This window comes from Furipterus horrens, unplaced genomic scaffold, assembly GCF_987537825.1.
Source record: "Furipterus horrens unplaced genomic scaffold, mFurHor1.1.pri manual_scaffold_5, whole genome shotgun sequence".
NCBI lineage: Eukaryota > Metazoa > Chordata > Mammalia > Chiroptera > Furipteridae > Furipterus > Furipterus horrens.
Genome location: NW_028327175.1, coordinates 54,246,915 through 54,270,169, shown reverse-complemented (window position 1 = coordinate 54,270,169; position 23,255 = coordinate 54,246,915). Strand labels below are relative to the sequence as shown.

Below are 23,255 nucleotides of genomic sequence, written 5' to 3'. Positions count from 1 at the left end.
GCTTTTCCTTTGAGGATTAAATTGTACTTTTTTTTAATTGCATTTTTATTTTGCTTCCAAGATACATCTATTTTTTAATTCATTAATTATTCTGATTGTTTTCAGTAAGACTTGGGCTAATAGGTTAGTTGATTTGGAAAAGGCTGCGTGTGGCTTTACTGGAATTAGTACAAGTTTCTATAATCTAGAATTTCTAACCAGAAATTAGTTGCTGGAAAAAACAGCTATAAGGTTTAAAGAGAGTTTCCAGAAAACTCTTCTCTGACTAAAAATGTCAATTGACATGTAGAAAATCCCATGAGAAGATACAAATATTTACATTCACCTGAATGAATTTCTAGTCTTGGACACTAAGGAAACTGTTGCAATAAAGACAAAAGTTTGGATTTCCTGCCTGTGGACTTAATCAACTGTATATGAAATACATGCTAACTATATTCCTTGCTAGAAAGTGGAAGATTGGAAGAATACCTTGGTGTATCACGGACAATGCTCTAACCAACTGAACTGCCTGGTCAGGGCCCTACACTGTTTCTTGACAGCTGGAAGACTAGAGGTTAAGAGCGTGCATTCACAACTTGAAAATATCTTCAAAGATAAGAATGGAGCTTGAGCCCTCCCTGAATAGCCCTGAACCTTTATTCAATTTCATTGTTTTAATGTTAGACTTGTCCACATTTTTATCAGTTGAGTTCTTTAAAGACATTCCAATTAAGGAAAAATTTAGCTCAGCAAGACAAGTTTTGTAGATAGGGAAATTACATTGTCAATGTCATTTGATTAACACCTGAATGTGGATACACTGACTCTTTTCAAGAAGGTCCTAATGGTTCTGAAAAGAAAGCATTTAATTTTAATTTCTGTTTCAACAGGAAGGGAAAAAATCCTCTAGAGCAATCATTAACTCATTGTTGAATAAGTTAGTGGCACTTTAGGTTAGTGGTGTTCATACAGGCAAGCAGAGACTGCTTTATCTCTCATAGTAAATGTCTTTGGGTGAGCTGGAGCTACCTCCAACACCCCTGCTCCCTTGGAAACTACTTTGTCCAGCAGAAGTTTCACGACCAGGGCAGAACAAACTTATCCAGGACACTGTATTTTGTTGTGGGGAGGGGGGAGGAGGTGGCTGTTCCCTCTAGTGGAGAAAGTGCAAGACCTCCATCTCTCATACTTTTTATTGAGGAGGGTACGCATGGGAGATACAAGGTCAAATTTTATAAATCATCAATAACATTTAGGCGCCTAGATTACAGTTGTCAATTACAGATTACAAGTACCAATATAGAGGGCACAGCGACCAGTCTCTGTCAGGGTCTATTAAACAGCTTGATGCCACACTGGCATTAGGTACAAGGTTTCATACATTCCTTGCTAGAGATTGTTTATAGTAAACTAAGAGATAAGAAAAGCAGAGCAAACTTCAAAGCATAATAGGCATTCTTTAAATCCAATTACCATGGAAACTCTCTGAATGGCCTTCAGTCATGTCTTCCCAACAGCCTTCCAATATTCTGTTGAGACTTAACGACAACCCAGTGTGTGTGTCTTTGGGGGGGGGGGGGGGTTGGCAAGTCTGGCTCACCACCGGGGTTACAATTCCCAAAACCACAAGGAGTGGTTCCCCACACTTGGATGAGTTCAAACTACATTAAAAAATCCCACCTGACCAAAGAGAACCCAATTCACCAGAGATATCTGAGCTCCCTTCAAGTTAGACCAGTCTACTTTTTTTCCCTTTGTCTTTTGAGTTTCAATACATATTTTAATTAAGCTAAATACGTGAATCTATTTTTGGGAAACTGTCATTTCAAAGCCTTCATAAGATTCCTGAATTCATCTTTGGAATGTAAGTAGTGAAAACAGAATAGTACTTTATCAAAAGGCTTCACAAATTTCAAAAGTAGTAAAAATGTCATGCTGAAAAAATTGTAACATATCTTTTAAACTTTTTATTTTTATTGTGGGCACTATTACAAATGTCCCTCTTTCCCTCCCATTTGCCTACAGGCATCCTGCCTCTACCCCACCCCTTCCATATGGTCATCACCACACTGTTGTCTGTATCTCTGGGTCATGTATATATATTCTTTGGCTAATCCCTTCCCCTTCTTTCATCCAGTCCCCTCCTCCCCCTGACTTGCTTCTGTATGCACACATACACATGCATTAGATGCCAATAGTCTGTAATAAAGTAAATTTCTGTCTTCAATTAGTCACCACTTATTTTTAAAAAGATATTGAAGTTTATGTTATTTATATCCCAGAAGATACAAAATAGTCAGTATTCGACCTTAAACATCTGGTGGTGTAAAAGGTTATGGGCAGGGGAATCTGTTAGTCTAAGGCCGGCTTTGCACAAAAATAGAGCCCAGCAATTTCCATGTCTCTGTATCTTGTACTATGTGGACATGGGACACTGGAAGTTTTACTTGATCTCCATTAATAGTAACTACTGCAAGAGAATAACACTCATAGGAAGAAGATGCAAATATAAATTGTCCAATATACTTAAGAAGAATATTACTAAAGATAGGCTGCTGACATAGAAAACAGTCTCATTTAAAAGGCTTATGTATAAAAAGTGAATATTTTATATTGTGTTTAGAATTATGGGCTCCTATTTACGTAATGAAATTCTTTGGCCATTTATTTTGTTTCATGTTTCTAACACTATTCAAATGGGGTCTGGATATTCTTTGAAATATTATTTATAGGAGAGAAGTCCCTGAACCTATCCACATGACACCCAGTAGAGACTTAGCTAAATAAATTATTTCCATAAAATAAAATATTTTTCAGTACTGTCCATAGTCACTAATTATATTGACATAGGGAAATGGGCAATAAATTAATGAAAAAGCAAGGCATGGAACACCATATATTATATAATCTTTTTTTTATTATAAATAGGTTTACAATTACTCATATGGAAAATAATACAATAATACTCTGAGAATAAACTCTGCATTTTGCAAACTCACAACAATAAACCTAATTTTCCCCACCCTGTATGTAGTCTGATACTTAAATTATGTTACTTCAAAAGTCAGTTTGAGGTGAGTTGTTTTTATAGTTGTTACTTTAGATGATTTAGTAAGTATACTTCTATTTTCTAATGCAAACCTTAACCCATTGTAACAATGGGTTTTTGCCAACATCCTTAGTCATAAAATCTCTTCTGACATTAACATTTTCTGTGGTTTCCTTAAGTGGACGCCATCACTGAGATTTGTGCTAATGTTGCTGATCTACCCATTACTTTTTAGTTTTTTGTTCTTTTGGTTTTAACAGATTTGCTTTTTAGATTAACTCATTTGTCCAGATTTACAGGAATGAGCTGAGTTTGATGTGAGCAGTCTCCCACACATAAATAAACGGAAACCCACAGAACATAAGCCTGATGGTATCAGTGTCTTTCTGTCAGTTGCTGTAAAAATTCACATATGGTGAACAGGTAACCTCAGCTTTGTGATTTTCCTAGTCATATTAAAAAGCACTCTCATCACAACATTAGAATTTTCCCTATATTACATTTTCAAATCGATTATGAATTAATTTTATTGAAATTGATAAATTTGAGCACTTTTGTTAACTTACGATCTGCTTTATTCTTCACAAGTTTCTTCTTTCTGTTCATCTATGAATTTTCTTTGTATACCTTAGGCTCCATATCCAGTTTTTGCTTTTAATGGCTCACAATAATATAAAAACAGTCATTAAGTTTATTTACAGGGCTTTATTTTCTCATTGCTTTCCAAAAGTATTTACTCAGCACCAGTAGTATGCACTGTACAAAATTAAAATTGATTATTCCTCTTGAAAGAAGAATAATGAATAATGTCTGCTTTGGGAACAAGACTGGAAAACATTTTGCCATTTTTTTTATAACTATCTTTCAGTTATAGTTTAAAAGCCATTGGAAGTTGGAAAAGGATAACTATATACATTTAGAGGCTGACCTAAGGAACTGTGGGTGCTGGGACTTAAACTTAGTCCACAAGGATAGGATGCCTTTCCATAGAGGGGGAAGGCACATTGAATAAACAAAAGGTATTTGACGACAATTGAATAGATACATGAAATGTGAACTATAAGGCCTTTGTACTGTCAAATCACTTAGCTTAAAAATCTTTAGTGCTTCCTTTATGTAGGTAAATGTGTCCCAGTCATGTCCCCAAAGTATTTTTTAATACTAGCAGAGATATAAATGTAGGCCAGCTTCCAGTACTCTGATGTAATCTGTATTTTTTTTAAATTCAGTGGCAAAAAATACTGAAACTAAAACATCCATTCATTCTTTATTATTTCCCCATCTATACCTCTTTCTAAAATGAGAAAGTCACAATTGCATTGTTAATTGCTGTTAAAATGATTCACAGTACAAGTAGCTTATAAAACCTGTGTGAGCTATATAACCACTAAACATAGAAAGTGCATTTTGCAGTTCTACTTTAATGAATCCATTTAATTAATAAACTATCATTTGATGATTTTGAATTAGCTTAAAATCACAGACTTATGTTTTCTTGAGATGATCAAATGATCATCAAATGTCTTTTTAACCATTATTTCTTTTCCTGCCTGTCCAAGAAAATCAAATTTATGTTTCTATATAGAACTATATAAGTTATTACATATATAATTACATATAGATTTATATAATTAAAACATAGATTAAGATATAGGTTTTCTTGCTCTGGCTAGGTAGCTTAGTTGGTTAGAATGTTATACCCATACACCAAGGTTACGGGTTCAATCCCTGGTCAGGACAATGCAGGAATCAACCAATGAATGATGAATGCATAAATTAATGGAACAACAAACCCCCCCCCTCTCTCTCTCTCAAGCTATAAATAAAAAGAAATTTAAAAAACAATATGAACTTTCTTTTTCAAAAATTAAGTAATATCATATAATGAAGCAGCTGAATTTTATTGAGTAACAGGACTTAAAAATTGCTATTATCAACTTCTGAGGACTGTTTTAAATATTGTTTTGTCATTTTATTCTTTTAATAATTATATATTGAGCCTACAGTGTTGTAGGCACTATTCTAAAATCTGGAGATATAATGGTAAGCAAAAAAAGCACAAACCTGCCTTTATGCAACTCTTAGTCTAATGCGAGAGACTACCAAACATAAGTGTAAATATATATTTATACACTAACTATATGTGTACATAATTATATTTTATGCATTGCATCTTATTAACTGTACTCAAATATATGTTATCATCCAACCCCAATACAGGAATCAAAATGCATGTAAAAGACTGATAGAATAGAGAAGACTTCATAATTCTTGGAGCATTTCTATGCAGAAAACATTGTCTGCTGCTCTTCACTGTGACCCAAATAATCTGCAATTCAGAGAGTGTAGAATTGACCATATCCTATGTTGTCTGCATTTTTTGGCTAGGAGAGATTTACATTCCTCTTCATGCTTTCCAGAGGAAGAATTTAATCACAGCAACTTTTAAGTCCTGAGGCATGTCTTCATTGGGCCATTGACCAAGAACAAACAAATGAACAAAGAAACAAACAATAAAACACAGAGCATGTAAATCAAAACCTCTCTCTAAATACTTTTTTTGAATACTAGCAGAATCAGCTACAACCTACTTAAATGACTGAGTTCACAAATTTGAAATGATAATTTACTCCTTAGTAATCACACACACACACATTATAGCTTTTAATATCTGGACAGGTATGAATAATCATGCATAAATATTGTCATTGTTATTTTTACTGCACTGCAGTTGAACAAAAACATTCTAAAATATTGTCAGAACACAAGAATACATATTTTTTGTTGCTTTGCTTATGGAAATAATGAATTACATAGATAATTGTATGTTTGCAAAGTATAGTTGGTGCATAATTAACTAGATTTATACTATAGCAAACAAAATGATCCCTAAGTCAATATGAATTGAGTAACACCCATATATAAAATATATATTAATGCTAAGAAATATATTTTATATATTTCACAATAAGCTTATCCTATTTGATGGTGAACCATACTGGGTATAGAATTATTTTGAATGGATGAAATTTCTAAGTTGTTAGAAGTTTACTTAAAACACCAATGATAAGACAAACAAAATCAAGAGGTATAAAAATTTTTGAGGCCACATAAAGATACTAGAAGTTGTTCATGATTAACTGTGTGTTTCTTAATATCATATGATTATCAGGATAATACACATCCCATTAGGTTTGGGTAGTAATTGTACTTGACAGTTGATCCTGTGGAATAATGGAGAAAGGGAGGGAGATTGGAAGGGAGAGAGGGAGGGAGGAAAGAAGGATGGAGGGAAGGAGGGAAGGAGGGAGGAAGAAAGGAAAGAAGGAAGGAAGGAAAGTGATACCAAAATAAATCTGAACAAAGTCTACAGGATGCCTTCTCCTCCTTCCCCCAAGCACCAACCCAGTTCATGAGCATGTAAAGTGCCAGACTGTCCAGAAATACGATGACCAGCCCCAAAATAAGATAAATAAGTGGTGTATATGTGGGTTTAAAATTTAAGATCAAAACACAATGGCAAATCTAAAAGCGCAGCTGTTCTCTAAAAGTGTAGCTCAATGTTGTATGTATTGGGTTGGCCAAAAAGTTCATATGTTTTTTCCATAACATAGCTCTAGTACTGCTTAATTGTTTTTACCTTCATTAGAAACAATTTTGCTAGATTGTATTGTGACAACTGTCATATCAGAATGCATTTAAAAAAGTATCAAAGGTGGTAAATTTTTGTGTAGCCATTTAATATTGAAGATGGAAGAAAATAAGCAACATTTTCAGCATATTATGCTTTATTATTTCAAGAAAGATAAAATGCAAATGAAATACAAAATTAAAAAAAAGGTTTGTGCAGTGTATGGAGAAGGTGGTGTGACTGATCAAACTTGTCAAAAGTGGTGTATGAAGTTTTATGCTGGAAATTTCTCTCTGGGCAATGCTCCATGGTTTGGTAGACCAGTTGAAATTGATAGCAACCAAATTGAGACATTAATTGAAAACAATCAACATTATACCATATAGGAGATAGCCAACATACTCAAAATATCCCAGTCAATAAAGTTATTGGTGAAAATGAAAAATATGTTGTTTATTTTATGAAAAAAAATCATACAGACTTTTTGGTCAATCCAATATTTCAGGTTCACCTGCCTCAGAGATAACTAATTCTTTATACATTCTAATATATTTTAAAGGGGAACAACAAAAATGCTTATAGTTATAGCAGAATGTCATTTGGCTGCAAATAAGAGAGACTCCACTAAAACTAGATAAACAATAAAGAAGTATTTTTCCTTAGAACTAGAGTCCAGAGTTGGGTCATAGTATGATTCAATGGCTCAACAATATTATCAATAATCTAATGGCTTCCTGTTTCTCCACTCTGCCTTTGGGTGGGATTTACTTCTTTCTAAATGAGGTTGCCATCATATCTGAAAGATGTCTGCCAACTTCTCCTGGGGCCACAGACTTTCTTGTCCATATCTAAAGGAGAAAAAGAGAGGGTTATTACCAGACACCTTCTCAGAAAAATAAGAAGTCCTCCTTTCCAAAAGCCTCTCTTCACCCAAGCACAAACATGTTCTTACAAATTATTGTCCCCAAATGGATCATGTACCTATCTAAACCAATACATGTGGTCAGGAAAGGGGAACAGATTTACTTAGTTCACAGAATTCCTCTTGAATTCGAAAGAGGAGTCATTGTTCCCCTCAGGGTTGATGTGGATACTTCAATAAACCTGAAGATAAACAGCATTGAGAACTGGAGAAGCAATCACTGAAAACATTGCAAAGTGTTTCTTATAAGCCTGCTAATTAATTCTTGCAGTTCTAACAATGAGAACCATGGTTCTTTCCCTCTGCAACAAACATAACAGTCACCTGCTGAGCTTTTTAAAAACAGAAACCTGGTCTACACCCAAAATTAAAATTCAGTGTGTCTGGGGCATTTTAACAAATACCCAGGGTTATTCCCTTATGGGTAATGGAAGACCCACACTTAGCTAACTACTGTATATTTGCTATATATTTTTAATCCCTGTTTTTCTATCACCAAAATGTTCACACATTCTTCTGCATTGTGACAAGGCAGAGCAATACAGAATCCTTTTTTAGTTTATTTTGTTCTGCTTGCTGAATGTATTTTTAACTTCCAGGATTAGGGGAACTTGCCTATCACACACACACACACACGCACACACACACACACACACACACACACACACACATATTTGATTTGCTGATTTCAAGAATTCTAAGAAGCATATATAAAGAGTAAAGAACCATTTGCATAGTTTGGCATTACCTTCTGTGATACATATTTCAATTCACTCTTACCAAATAGGCCACTAATGTCCATTATGAGGCTTATATGTACTTCTGGAGCTCTAGCTTCCACCTGTTAATAGTTCATGATGGTTTGTTTGGTAATACAGTTAGCCTACAAAGCCATCTTTGTGAGAGATAACTGAGACAGTGAATTAATATCAAAACTAACCTTTGTATGCTTGCTTGTCCATGTGTTTATGCACGTATTACAACAGTATGAATATTGGTTACTGACATCTGCATGTTATGGGGAACCACAACTATGGAGAAGTTTCAGAGAAATAGCATTATCTGCAGACTTACGTACCTGCTGACTATAATAGGGTGGTACCTCGAGACTCGTTGGCAACTCATTCCAGAACCGAGTACTGATGGATGAAGCATGTTCTGTTGTGTGGCGGGGCTGTGACTCGTACAAGTTCTAGCAAGTTTAAAGAGTCCCAAGCAAGCACTGAGTACTGAAAAATAATTTTTCTTCATCAAAATGTGATGAGTACAGGGTTTGATGAGTTCTGAAGCTGATGAATCCCAGCGTATGCTTGTATTATCAGTTACAAAGAAGGTTTCGGGTATTGCAGGCTCACGTGTACATTACAGCAGTGCTTGCACCTGAAGCTTTGGTTTTCAGACGCTTCTAATGGCTAGTACGCCTATGAACCTGGGATTGGGTTTGCTTCAGTGTTTGTTAGTTCTTCCCTAAAATTTCTTGCTTAACAGTGTATAACCGATAAATGAAATACTAGACTGAATCTTTCTTCCTTAGGCATCACTTACTTAGAATATTTTGTTCGACCACATAGGCAGGATCTCAACTGCCTATGTCTGTCCCTAGGTTATAGGGGACTGAGGGAAGTTTCAAGAGAAAACTATATTTAAAGTGTTTTCTCTCCCAGCCCCTACATCCAGTTTTTGTTTTTGTTTTGTTTCCCTTCTGCTTAAGTTCAACTAACATTATCAGAGCTCTAGCCCTACCTGGTCCCATAACCATTTCTCCCTTTTTCACTTTCTCTCTTAGTGGATATGGAACCAGCACTTTGTGGTGCAATAAGACATAATGAAAAAAGTTTGGCTTTAAAGTCAACTGACACGAGCTCAAATGCAATTGACCTTAGACAAATTGCTCAGTCACTCTGAACAACATTATCTTCATCTATCAAGTAACAGTCATTTTCATCTCATTAGTTGCTTTATAAATTGAGTTCACACACATAAACTGACTAGTTGTTTTTTTTTTTCTTTCCATTTTTGAATCTCCAAGCATTTACTAACAATGAGCCACCTAAATCAGCACTTCTACAAACCCCTATAATATTTCCCTAAATGGGAATTCCTGGAAACTACCAACAATTTTTCTCTTTGAACATGTTATGATATATTTTGAACATGATAAAGAAGCTTACAGCTTTTAAAATATTTATGTTATCTACACTGTGCATGCCAACTGTGTTTGCTCTCTCCATTTCTTTATGTGCCAAGGAGACAAGCCAAATAGTGTGAGAGGAAAATACCATCAGGACACAGAGTAACCTTGTCTAATGTGTACTCTGTGCAGATGAAACCTTAATGGAAAAGAGTGGAGACTGCTCACTGGTTGCACAGTGATACCTTGATTAACAAATCACCTGGGAACAAAGCTCCTTTATAAGCAATTCAGCTGAGTAAATTTTTATTTTAAAACTTCATGAATCAAATGACATAGTGCTGGCTGTGTCTTATATTTTCACAGCAATATTCTGAGTAAGCTATACTTGTGCACAGGGTAGAAAAACCTCCTGCAAAGTGTGTATTAGTATAAAGGTGATGAGGTGATTCTAGGAAAAACTGTGAAATGGCTTTAGATAAACTTCCTTTTTTTCATTATTTTACTTATAATGCTCCATTCTCCACATATACACCCAGCCATAGATTGTTACCCTCAGAGTCTTGCGGCTCTCAAAAATCCCTCCATTTAAAAACAGGAATAAAAGTGATTTACATTTTGAGTTAAAAGTTCATGTTACCTTATATTGATATCACTTAGTAATGTCTCAATACTGGCTACACGGTAGTGGGACTGAAAAAGATTCTGACTTAATTGATTTGAGGTAAGGCCCAGAGTTTGGCATTCTAATATAGATTTAGGGTTGAGAACCACACCTTTAACATTAAGCTGTATTGATTTCATAATACACCTGCTTACCTAAGTCTGGGCTACGGAACACTTAGTTCAAAGCCACTTGGAGTACCTTTAAAATGTAGGTTTCTGTGGCCTTGCTGAAGAATCACCACTACTGAACCCTGAAATATGTGGTACACAAGTGAGTGTGTTTGTATGTGTGATGTGTGTGTATGTGTGATGGGGGCTGAGGTGAGAACAAGAATATTCATGCTTAGCCAACATCCAAAATGATTCTGAGTCACTTTAAGGCTGAAAAACTCCTATTTTATTTATAAGTTCTAGCTCATAAAACAATATTTTGACTATCAACAGTGCCTTCTAATTCCTCTTTGCTGGTTCAATATTCCCACAGAGTGGTTTATAGAGAGGGATTTATAGGTTTGAGATCTGTCTGGAAAAAGTCCAGCCATTGTTAACGTAATGAGAATGGTTTGTGTGCCAGAGATATAAGCTGGCAGCCAAGAAGAGTAGACTGGAATGTGAATGTGTGAACAATGATTACTTTACTGTATTGGTCAGTGGGATCGGTAGATGCCCATTGAATGAGCATGTGTGCTGTGTGGACATAACATTCAAAATGACTGAGTGAGTAGAGCAATAAATTTGCATCACATTTTGCAATAAGCTTGAACGTTCCTCTGCAGAAACTATTCAGGTGATTCAGAACAGTTGGGGTACTGGCAGTTTCATCATGACAATGTGTCCACTCATGCATCATGTCTTATACAGATGTTTTTGAGGAAACACCAAATCACCCAGGTGACTCAGCCTCACTACAGCCTAGTTTTGGTGCCCTAAACTTCCAGCTTTTCCCAAAATTAAAATCTCATTTGAAAGAAAAAGAATTTCAAACCATTGATAAGATTCAGAAAAATATGATGGGGCAGCCGATGGTAATTCTAACAAAGGATTTTGCAGTGTTGTGGACAGTGGACAATAGAGGAGACACTGGGAGAACTGGGAGGTCCCAACATGCCTACTTTGAAGGAGACTGAGGCATCATTGTCTTATGTACAATGTTTCTTGTCTCTTGTATCTTCTTCAATAAATATATATTTTTCATAGTACATGGATGGATACTTTATGGACAGACCTTGCTGTATATAACATTTTAAACAATATTATGTATAATAATTATAGTAATTACACACAAGCAAAATAAGGTCAATTTTATTTGCAAAAGTAAATAAAAAATGAAATTTAGATATTTGAATGTTTTTTTCTAATACATATTTTTAAATATGAATATATAAATGTTAATTTCATATAAATATTCATTAGTCTGTCATTATATAATTATCTAACGACAGATTTCTAATGTATACACACAATTACAAGTCAAGAGCTTATAGTCATTTTTTAGAAATATGAAATATCAATCTCTTTATCTCTTTCTCTCTCTCCTCCCCCCAACTCCCACTATAGCATCAGAGGAAGAAGAACCAACTTCAGCAGGTAAAGTTCCTATTCCATAAAGATTATTCCTACTCAATTTAATTACCTTAATAATGGAGACAGAACCCTTTGAAGTGTTTATCTTAAGGTTTCAACCAAAAAACTGGCACTGTTTGTTTTTTCTTTTTTAATTTGGGTCCTTTTTTTTTTAAGTTATTTTTTAAATTATTTATTTGTTTGTTTGTTTATCTATTTATTTATTTTTAGAGAGAGAGGAAAGGAGAAAGAGAGAGAGAGAAACATCACTGTGTGGTTGCCTCTCATGCGCCCCCAACTGGGGACTTGATGTGCAACCTAGTCCTGTGCCCTCACTGGGAATTGAACCAGCGACACTTGGCTCACAGGCTGACGCTCAATCCACTGAGCCACAGCATCCAGGGCTGGCACTGTTTTATTATTTGTTTATTTTTACTTGACTCATTATCCCAGACTAAATAATTTTGGAGTTTTAAATAGAAATAGGAAATAACAGAGGAAAACATAATGCAACATAACACATTAACATTAAAGAATGAAAAAAATTAAAACATTCAAAAATTATAAAATGAGAAGAAGAAACTAAAATGATGAAATGCAGGGAAAAAATAAAATGGGGACAATAAAGTAAAATGTTAATGTATAAATTGTAAATTAAAATGATTATTTTAAAAATAAATATGTACAAGATTTATCTGAAGGTGTAGGTCTCTAGTGGATGCTACTACTGAGTGAATGATTTATTACATGTTTGCAATGTCTAAGTATTATGGGCCTAGCAAGCTTCTGTATAGGATACTATACAATATCCTATATGGATATTGTATAACAAATCTAGGTTGCTTTTATCCCACAGGTACACAGAATTAGTAGATTAATTATAATTCAATAAGCATGACTAATTGTTTAGAATTATTTTTAAAGAAAATAATAGGTTTTATCTTGAATATGAAAAAAATTGAGAAGACAGAAAACATAACTGAGAGAATTAATGAAATATTAGTTGTTTTACTTGTGTTATAATGCTACAAAATAATAGGACTCCTTCTCTTTACAATAGAGCATAATTTGATTTGCCTTATATTTAGAATTATTATGACTGCCATCATTAAAACAAAGAAGTCCACTGGGTGCACTGGTCCTGGAGTTTCCCAGTGGTGCAGGCCAAGTTCAACCCCTGCCCTGGGCACACTGACTGACCTCTAAAACAATCTGAGATGGCTGCTACTTGTGCTGGATTTGGAGATTCCCAGGAGAAGCTAAGAAGTGAATCTAAGATGGCTACTAGTAGTGCTGGGCCTTGAGCTCACTGAAGCTGGCTATTGCTTGTTTGATAGGATTTAGAAAGTTGGGAAGCATAAACCAAAACCAGCCATTCATGTGGAAAAGCAGCAGAGGTGGGCCTGTAGTTTGGGTGGGGTAGAGTCTCTGGGGATCTCTAAGGCAAATCAAACAGAGTTAGGCAGGTTGACAGAGTCATAGATATGACACTAGCTTGCTGACTCTGTCGGGGAGGGTTTAGAAAAGAGACAATGGCCTCTGGTCACCTTGATGCCAAACAGCTACAGACCATGTCAGAGCACCACCACCCTGCTCCTGCACATCCAATCCTCCACAGGGGAAAGATTGGTGGTCAGTGGTTGCAACCAGTCCCTACAGAGGATTGGCCTGGGTAAATTCCTCCTATTGATCTGCCAACAGTAACCAAGGCTCAACTACAAGAGGAGGGTACTCAGCTCACACAAAAGGCACACCCAACTTGGATGATAAGGGGAGCTGTGCCACTAGACCCTACAGGACACCTACTACATCAGGCCCTACTGCTAAGACATGGAGTCAAAGAAGCTCTACCCAATACACAAAAACAAAAACAGGGAGACTACCAAATGAAGGAGGCAAAGAAATGTGGCTCAAATGAAACAATAGAATAAAACCCCAGAAAAAAACAAAACAAAACAAACAAAAAAAAAAAAACTAAATGAAACAGAGATAGCCAGCCTATCAGATGCAGAGTTCAAAAAAGTGGTGATCAGAATGCTCAGAGAAATGATTGAATATGGCCACAAAGTAAAGGAAAAAGTGAAGGTTATACAAAGTGAAATAAAGAAAAATATACAGAGAACCAACAATGATGGGAAGGAAGCCAAGATTCAAATCAATTATTTGGAACAAAAGGAAGAAAAAAACATTCACCCTGAACAGAAAGACGAAACAGGAATTGAAAAAAAAAAAAAAAAAAAGAGAGAGAGAGAGAGGATTAGACACCTCTGGGACAACTTTAAACATAACAACATCTGAATCATAGGGGACCAGAAAGAGAAGAGGAAGAGCAAGAAACTGAACACTTATTTGAAAAAACTTCCCTAATTTGGTGAAAGAAATAGACATACAAGTCCAGGAAGCACAGTGTCCCAAACAAGTCACATCATAATTAAAATGCCAAAGGTTAAAAATGAAAACAAAATCTTAAAAGCAGCAAGAGAAAGAAGAGTTACTTACAAAGAAATTTCTATAAGACTATCAGCTAATTTCTCAAAGAAAGTTTTCAAGCAAGAAGGGGCTAACAAGAGGTATTCAAAGTGATGAAAAGCAAGGACCTACAACCAAGATTACTTTATCCAGCAAAGCTATCAGTTAGAAAGGAAGGGAAGATAAAGTGTTTCCCAGACAAGGTAAAGCTAAAGTTCATCATCACCAAACCTTTATTATATGAAATGTTAAGGGGACTTGAGAAAAAGAATATCAAAACTATGAACATTAAGATGACAACAAATTCACAACTATCAACAACTGAATCTAAAAATCAGAAACAAACTAAGCAAACAACCAGAACGAGTAACTGCATCAGCTGGGAGAGGGAAAGGGGAGAAAGCGGGGAATGGTGCAGGGATTAAGAAGCATAATTGGTTGGTACAAAATAGACAGGGGTATGTTAAAAATAGTATAGGAAAGGGTAAAGCCAGAGAACTTATATGAACTAACATGGGGAATTGCTGGAGGAAAGGTGGAGGGGGGCAAAGGGAAAATAATTGGAACAACTGTAATAGCATAACGAAAAAAAATATATATACTTAATAAAAACAAAAACAAAAAAGTGACCCTTCTCTCTCTTCTCATATGATTCTCTTTAGTCCATTTTTATATTTCATTGGGTCTTGAACTATTTTTCAAACAAGCCTTTTTCTTCTCATTTGAACTTCTAAATTGTCATGCAAAAATCAAGTGCATTTTTTGTGTCAATTTCTAGAGAAGTTGCATAATATGTCACATCTGCATTTCTCCTCATGGAGCTATAACCCCTTGCTGAATGTGGAGCATCTTTTTCAGCTCTGAATGTTCAGATGAGATGCATTAGCCTAAAGGAACATGCCCTTTAGTGACTGAGTTGCTAGGGCAGTTTCACCTAAAACCTGTTTCTTTAACTAAAAAAAGCTTCTTTCATCTTAGTTAAATCTTAGACAACTTATTTCATTGAGTGTAAAAACACATCTATGAACTAAACAAACAAGAAATTCCTCCAAACTAGGTTATATCCCAAGATCTAATTACAAACTAATGAGATTCATATTTTTAAAGCTGCCATAACAGATACTGTGCCTCCAAATGAATCACCTTTAGAGGTGATAAATGTAATCCAATTATGTTGTTATTGCTCAAATAATATTTCAAAACTCCCTTTTGAAATTTTCTTCAGAATTTATGAGATTACAACATCAGTTATTTTTTATAGTTACAGAACTGTGCTACTGAATTCATCAGACTTAGTATAATAAATATGTACTCAAAAACAAAGATTTGCAAATATTGAGAATGTGTTTGTATATTTGTATCTGTGGGTATGAAATGCAGATCAGTTTCCAACTTTTGAAAGGTATCTCATTAAGATTAAATTTCATAAAATAACATTCTTTAATAAAATTAACTCAATGGCTGATTATCTCATGTTGCACAAATCCAAAGATCATTTATCATTATTTAAATTTTATAATAGTGAGAGGTTTCATAAACAGATTATAGCAATACTTTTGCCTGTGCCATTTGAAAAATTAGGACATTTACATTAGAAAAATTTACAAATGAATACACTACATGGAATTTAATTTATTCACTATAAGGTATATTAAATCAAGCTTATTAATATATACATTTCCTCATTTCATTTAATTTATTTTATCTTATTAGTTATTTAAATTCTCTAGAAATATTTGATAAAATATTTGATAAAATCACTATGGGAATTAAAACAATGGCAAGAAAAATTGGAAGATTTGATTTTGGGTGGTGAACACACACTACAATATACAGATGATGTGTCATCAAATCATACTCTTGAAATCTATATAATTTTATTAGCCAATGTTCCCCCAATACAATTTTGAAACAATAATAAAAAAAGGGGTAAAATGAAAAATGTTGAATAAGATAAAAGTCAGAAAATGACACAGTGGAGTGCTTGTAGCTACACAGAAATCAGTGGCAATAGTCAAAATCACAAATTAACTGTTTTTGTTAATATTATCTAAAAACAAAGTTTAATTTTTCTTTCTTTAAATAATTAATTAGTTACTTTAATTGTTTCTTAATATCAAAGAAAGGGGCTGCATTTGGGTTTATATAAAAATAGCTATTAGTACTGGATTAACTCATAAGAAAATTTATGATTAAAAAAATGAAATTTCCAGATGAATGTAAATGATAAAATCTTTTTAAGAATCAGTTAAAATAGAAAACTTCAAAAGCTATAGTGTACTTCATATGTTTATAAAGTTAAAATTTCATAATTTATTAAATATAAAATTGTGTTTATTGCACATTAGCATCAGAGCCCAGTTGGTTATGATGATAGAGGTGAACATCTGGATACAATAGTTTATAATAGAGTAATTTCAACCTCTGTGGTGCCCATCAATGATGAAGAAAATGATAATTTGGCACACCAGTGCTCCAACATTCTCACATGTTCCTTCCAAATCTTTTAACATGTTTAATCTTTTAAATGCTTGGTTTGGCCATTGATAAAGTACACCTAAGAACACTAGTAGTCTGCACACATATAATGTAACATTGACTAACAGTAGTAAAAATTTTAAGCTATAGTTTTATATATAAATAAATATTTATAGCTGTAAGTGTATATATATATATAGTTTTCTATATAAGGTTCTGTATACACATATAGTTTAAAACAAATGTGTTATAAATGAGTACAGCTAAACACAGGACACAGTGAATAGATATTCTTCTCTACCTTTTGAGATATTCAATTTTAGTTTTATAAAAATATTACTTCTCTTTATAGTAAATTTTGTAATTTTCTCAACTTTGCTACAGAATTCTTTTAGATCTCTTTCCTTTTTTCTTGTGGAGTTTAATTCTTCATGACCAACTGTGTTCAATTATTCTACAGCTCATGCATTTTGAAAAAGAATGATATCTTACCATATTACCCGCTAATGAACAAGAGTTGCTTTTGCATTCTAATCTTAGTGCTTTATTTCCTTTGGGGTCTGAAATAGAGCTTCACATCCTTGTTTTTTTTACATTTGTTATAAATTTTCTCCATTTTTATATGAAAATGCATATTTCCCCTCTAGTGCCTGCAGCAACTTTACTAATTATTTTAAACAAGCTTAAGTATTAAAACCAAATCTATAAACCCTGAAAAGTGTTTTTGCTATGATCTCTGAAAAACAGAAATAAGTCATTATTTGCAGATTCTCAGTAGAACGGGGAAAAAATCTTTGCTTCTGAAGATTCAACTTTGGTCACTTTGATAAAAAGACAGTGAAAAGATGAAGTAATGTCTACATTTTTTTTTTGAAACAAACTTCCTTATTGATGGTATGTGATAGTGATTTTGAACCATGAGAAAAAGTAGTTATTTAAATTTATCTTATATGTAGATAGTATTTTTCCATATTTTTACTGAGATAAACTTCACTGTAGTACACAATTTTAATACCAGTAGGGAATTTTGAAGATTGTATGCCTCATATCTTTCTCTTTAAACAAGTTTAAATATTAAACTAATAAAAGAGTGGAAAATAGGGTTTTTATACCTTTACTTATATATCTATAAATATAGATACAGTTATATAATCCACCATCTTTTCCCAAAAGTGTAAAACTGTACTTGAAATAAATAGTTAAAAATCTTAAGATTTTATTGTCAAGAAATATGTAAAATAACTAAAATCCCTCAAAGCTTGAAGCTATTGTTTCTTCGGTAATGTATGCTAATATCTAACAATGCATACATTCAAAAATAGTCATGTATTGTGACATGACTGTAACAGGAAAGCCAATTTAATGTTGCTTAAATAATAAAAGATTTTACTGGCTCACAGAATTTAGAATGAGGAGCTCAATGATGTCACTTAAAATCTGGTTTTTGTTTTCCTTTCCCCTATTTTTCTGCTTTGTCTTTTGTGGTGTAAAATTTATCTTCATCTTCACACACGTGTCCCATGTGGTAGTGACATATCTGCCAACAGCTGCTGTAGCTGTGTGCATCTTTATTCATGTCCGGAGAGGACAAAGAAATGACATTTTGTTCCCCTGCCTTCAAAGCAAGTGTCCTGAGAGCCATCCTAATTGGACAGGCTTAGATCCCTTCTGCTGCCCTGGAACAACCAGCCAGTCAAGAGCATGAGGTTGATTTTAGCTTTCTCCCCAGATCAGAAGCCATATGGCTGAAGGGCAGGGTGCTCCTTAGGAAGGGAAAGGGTGAAATGCATAGGAGGTGGATGATTAGTTAAGCCAACAGCGAGTAACCCTTATAACACCTCTTTGTCACTGTTAAGCATCTTAGCTTTTCTCCTACAGCTTGATACATTTTTTCATATTATTTTATAAAAGTTTTTTCCTTTTTATGGAGTTTATTATGGTGACACTGGTTAACAAAATTCTACAGGTTTTAGGTGCACAATTCTTTAACACATCACCTGTACACTGTACTGTGTGTTCACCACCCCAAGTGAAGTCTCTGTCCATCACCGTTTATCCCCCACACCTTCCTCCAGCTCCCCCTACACTTTCTCTCCCCAGCAATCACCGCACTGTTGTCCGTGTCCATAAGTTTTTTGTTCTTTTTCTTTTTTCTCTTTTTTGCTCAATCCCTCCCCCTCCCCACCCAGATCTCCTCCCCAACAGCTGTCAGCCTACTCTCTATCTATTTGGCTTGTTAGTTTATTTTGTTCATTAGATTGCACATATGACTGAAATCACATGGTACTTGTCTTTCTCTAACTGGCTTATTTTAAGAGACCTTGAAAATCTGTGAAGAAAATAAATTTGGTTCACATTTTAGTAACAGTAAAGTCTAGAATTATATTTTTAGTGTTATACTTTGTGATTCTTAAACTCTAAGCTTCACCATATTCCTTTTTTTCATGTGCATAAGATTTTTCATGTTTGCCAAAACTGTGTACATACATCATCTATATTGAGCCGATATGTCCCTTTTGTGTTAATTATCTTTTTCTACAGAGAATACCATATTTACTCAGCTCTATTAGGTGCTTCTGAATATAATCCTCCTTTCCATATTCAAAATAGTGATACTCATGTTAAATTTATTGTCCAGAAAAATTCCTAAGAGTATTAAATAACATCATTGGTTAAGTTACTTCAGGCTGCTATTATCTTTTAGATATAACATAATTTTTATCATTAACCTGTGAAAAATCACAATAATTTTATGTTTAAGATATTAGAAAATGGCCATTTAAATTTAGTCAATTTTTAAGCTTGGAAAAAAATGAATTATTTAATCTGTGCATATATGTTGCTAAAGCACTAAAAATCCAACTTTATAAAACTCACCCCTATCACAATGTTGAAAAGTAATTCCATAGGTATAAATCAAATTTTGATTTAATGTTTGTAGAAATTTTATATTATTTCAATTAATAATAATTTTCATACTGTTTATCTAAATAATGCTGAGATAAGAACCAAAAATGAAACCTAAGTTAATGATAAGCTCAAGTACTGAAAAAGCATCAAAGTCTAAAAAAATAGCAACAAAGGTATATAAATGGAAAATGAGAATATATCAGTCAGGGTTCTTCAGAGAAGCAGAACCAAATGGGTGCATGTACATGTATAAATATATAGAACAAAGAAATTTATATTAAGGAATTGGCTCACACAATTATCAAGCTGGCAAGTCCAATATCTGTAGGGCAAGGCAACCAGTTGGAAACTAAATATCTATGTTATTATTATTTTAATTATACTTTATTAATTAAGCTATTACAGTTTTCCCAATTTTTCTCCCTTTGCCCCCTCCACCAGTCATCCCCTACTCCCTCAGGCAATCCTCAAATCGTTGTTCATGTCTATGGGTCATGCATATAAGTTCTTTGGCTACTCCATTTCCTATGCTGTACTTTACATCCCCATGGCTATTCTGTAACTACCTACTTGTACTTCTTAACACCCTCACCTCTTAAGCCATTCACCTACAGCCCCTTCTCATCTAACAATCATCAAAATGTTCTCCATATCCATGATTTTGTCCCTGTTCTTCTGATATTCTTAGTTTGATTTTTTGGATTCAGTTGGTGATAAATATGTATTTATTGCCATTTTATTGTTCATAGTTTTGATCTTTTTCTCAAATAACTCCCTTTAATATTCCATATAATAATGATTTGGTGATGATGAAGTTTTTTAGTTTTTTTTCTTGTCTGGGAAGTTGTTTATCTGCCCTTTGATTCTAAATGATGGCTTTGCTGGGTAGAGCAATCTTGGCTGTGGGTCCCTGCTTTTCAAGACTAAATATTCCTTGGCAACCCTTTTTAGCCTACAAAATTTCTTTTGAGAAATCAGTTGACAGGCTTATGGGAATGCCCCTGTAGATAACTAACTGCTTTTCTCTTGCTGCTTTTAAAAGTCTCTCCTTATCTTTAACCTTTGGAATTTCAATTATGATGTGTCTTGGAATGTGCCTCTTTGCATCTATCTTGTCTGAGACTCTCTCTACTTCCTGGAATTGTATGTCTATTTCCTTCACCAAATTAGGAAAGTTTTCTTTCATTATTTTTTCTAATAAGTGTTCAATTTCTTGCTCTTACTCTTCTCTCTCTGGCACCCTTATGAATCAGATATTGGTATGTTTAAAGTTGTCCCAGAAGCTGCTTACACTCCTCTCTCTCTTTTTTTTTTTATTCCTTTTTTTTCTTGTTCTGATTGGTTGATTTTTGCTTTCTTATGTTCCAAATGACTTATTTGATTTTTATTTTGTCCACTCTACTATTGTTTCCCTGTAATTGTTCTTTATTTCAATTAGTGTATCATTTATTTTTCACTGGTTCTTTTTTTATGTTGTTGAGGTCCTCACTAAGTTCCTTGAGCTTCCTTAACTCAGTGTTTTGAACTTTGCCTCAGATAGATTGCTTATCTCCATTTTGTTATTATTTTATTTTATTTTTTTTTAAATTTTGATCTGTTCTTTCATATGGGCCTGGTTTCTTTGTCTCCTCATTTTGGCAGCCTCACTGTGTTTGTTTCTATGTATTATGTAGAGAGGCTATGACTTTCTGTCTTGGAGGTATGACCTTATATAGTAGGTATATCCTATAGGGCCCAGTGGCACAACCTTCCCTATGACTCAATCTGGGTATTTCAAGGTGTGCCCTTTTTGTGGGCTGAATACACTTTCCTTTTATACATGAGGCTTGGTTGCTGTTGGCAGGTCAATGGAAGATATTTACACAAGTCAGTCAGCTATAAAGACTGGCTGTGTCCCTTGACCTCCACCCTCCACCCTCTGTGGATGATCAGCTGTGCAGGAGCAGGTGGTGGTGCTCCAATGTGGTTTGTAGCTGTCTACTAGATACTCAGGCTCTGGGGTTTTCCAGGTTGCAGGCCAATGTTGTGCTCAGGGTCACCCTGCATGAGCTATAAAGCAGTCTGAAATGCCTGGTACTTGTGCTGGGCTTACAGGTTCCTAGGCAAAGCTGAGTTGTGAATCTATGTTGACTGCTGCTAGTGCCAGGCCTGGTGCCACTAAACAAGTAGTATGGGGGCTAGTGGCTCACTGAGGCCATCTGTTGCTTATTTGAAAACATTTAGGAAGTTGTGAAGCATGAGCCAAGACCAGTCATTCATATGGAAAAGTTACTGTTAACAGCTTGTGTGGGCCCATAAGTTGAGTGAGATGAAATCTCAGGGGATCTCCAGAGCAGGGCAAACAATGTTAGAGAAGTTGATTGAGTCTCAGATATGGCACCTGCCTGCAAGCTCTGTGGTTCTGTTTGGGGAGTGTGCATAAGAGGGATGCCTTTCTGTTTGGGAGAAAGCTGTCCCCTAGCTCTCACCTTGATGGTAGACACTTCGGTTCCTCCCTGTATGCCATTGATACTTTTTAAGCAGCTACTCCAGTGCTGAAGCTCAGAGAGAGTGGGTCTAAGTAAATTTGTGTGGGGGTTCTTTAAAAGAAACTGCTTGGGACTCCAGATGTTTCTTCCTACCAACTCAATCCTCGCTGGTATTTGCAGCCAGAGGTTATGGAGACTTATCTTCCTGGTACTAGGCTGTGGGCTTGGGGACCTGGTGTGGGGCTGGGACTCCTTGCTTCCAAGATATTCCTTTCAAATTTTTATCCACCACATGTGGGAGTGAGACCAGTCCATTCCAAGTCTCCACCCCTCCAACCAGTCTGGATAAATGTAGATTATTTAATTCTATATGTGCCAGACTTACATTCAACTCAATTTCTGATGGTTCTGAGCAATGGTTATTCTATATTTTAGTTGTAATTTTGATGTGGTTATGCGAGGAAGTGTGCCGTGTGAACTTATGTTGCCATCTCTGATTATTTTTTCTTCTTATTCTGTCTATGTTATAGTCTTGAGGCAAAGTTCTTTCTCCGTAGGGAAACCTCAGATTTTGCTCTTAAGTCCTTAAACTGATTAGATGAAGCCTACCCACATTACTGATAGTCTGCTTTACTTACAGTCAACTGATTATAGATATTAATCACATCTAAAAATTACCTTCATTACAACTTCTAGAATGGTATTCGACCAAGCAACTGGACACCATAGTCTAGTCAATGTTGATAAATATAATTTTTATATTTTAAATATTACAATTTAAAAATTTTATGTTTTAACCATCATAGAGAATGAGTAGAAATTATATAAACACACACTGTTTTAATTTTCAACCTCTCTCAGAAAAAATAAATAGAACAAGAATAATTTGCAATGTTATTAACAATGCACGTTGCCTCATTCTCTGTACCAATTTAGGCTTTCTGATTCTTTAATTTCTAGCCCTCCCTCCATTGATCAGATTCATC

At 34.6% G+C, this 23,255-nt stretch overlaps 1 protein-coding gene across 2 annotated transcripts in view; it reads left to right on the top strand.

Moving 5' to 3' along the window:
* The window catches only part of EDIL3 (EGF like and discoidin domains 3), a 405,479-nt gene that overhangs the window by 146,149 nt on the left and 236,075 nt on the right, over nt 1-23,255 (top strand). The window contains exon 3 of one of the 2 annotated variants that reach the window (XM_090278986.1): nt 11,939-11,968. The exons of the other annotated variant lie outside the window; for it this stretch is intronic. Within the exon in view, the coding sequence (XP_090135112.1) occupies nt 11,939-11,968 (30 nt within the window). The remainder of the gene's footprint in view (nt 1-11,938; nt 11,969-23,255) is intronic. 2 annotated transcript variants of the gene reach the window in all.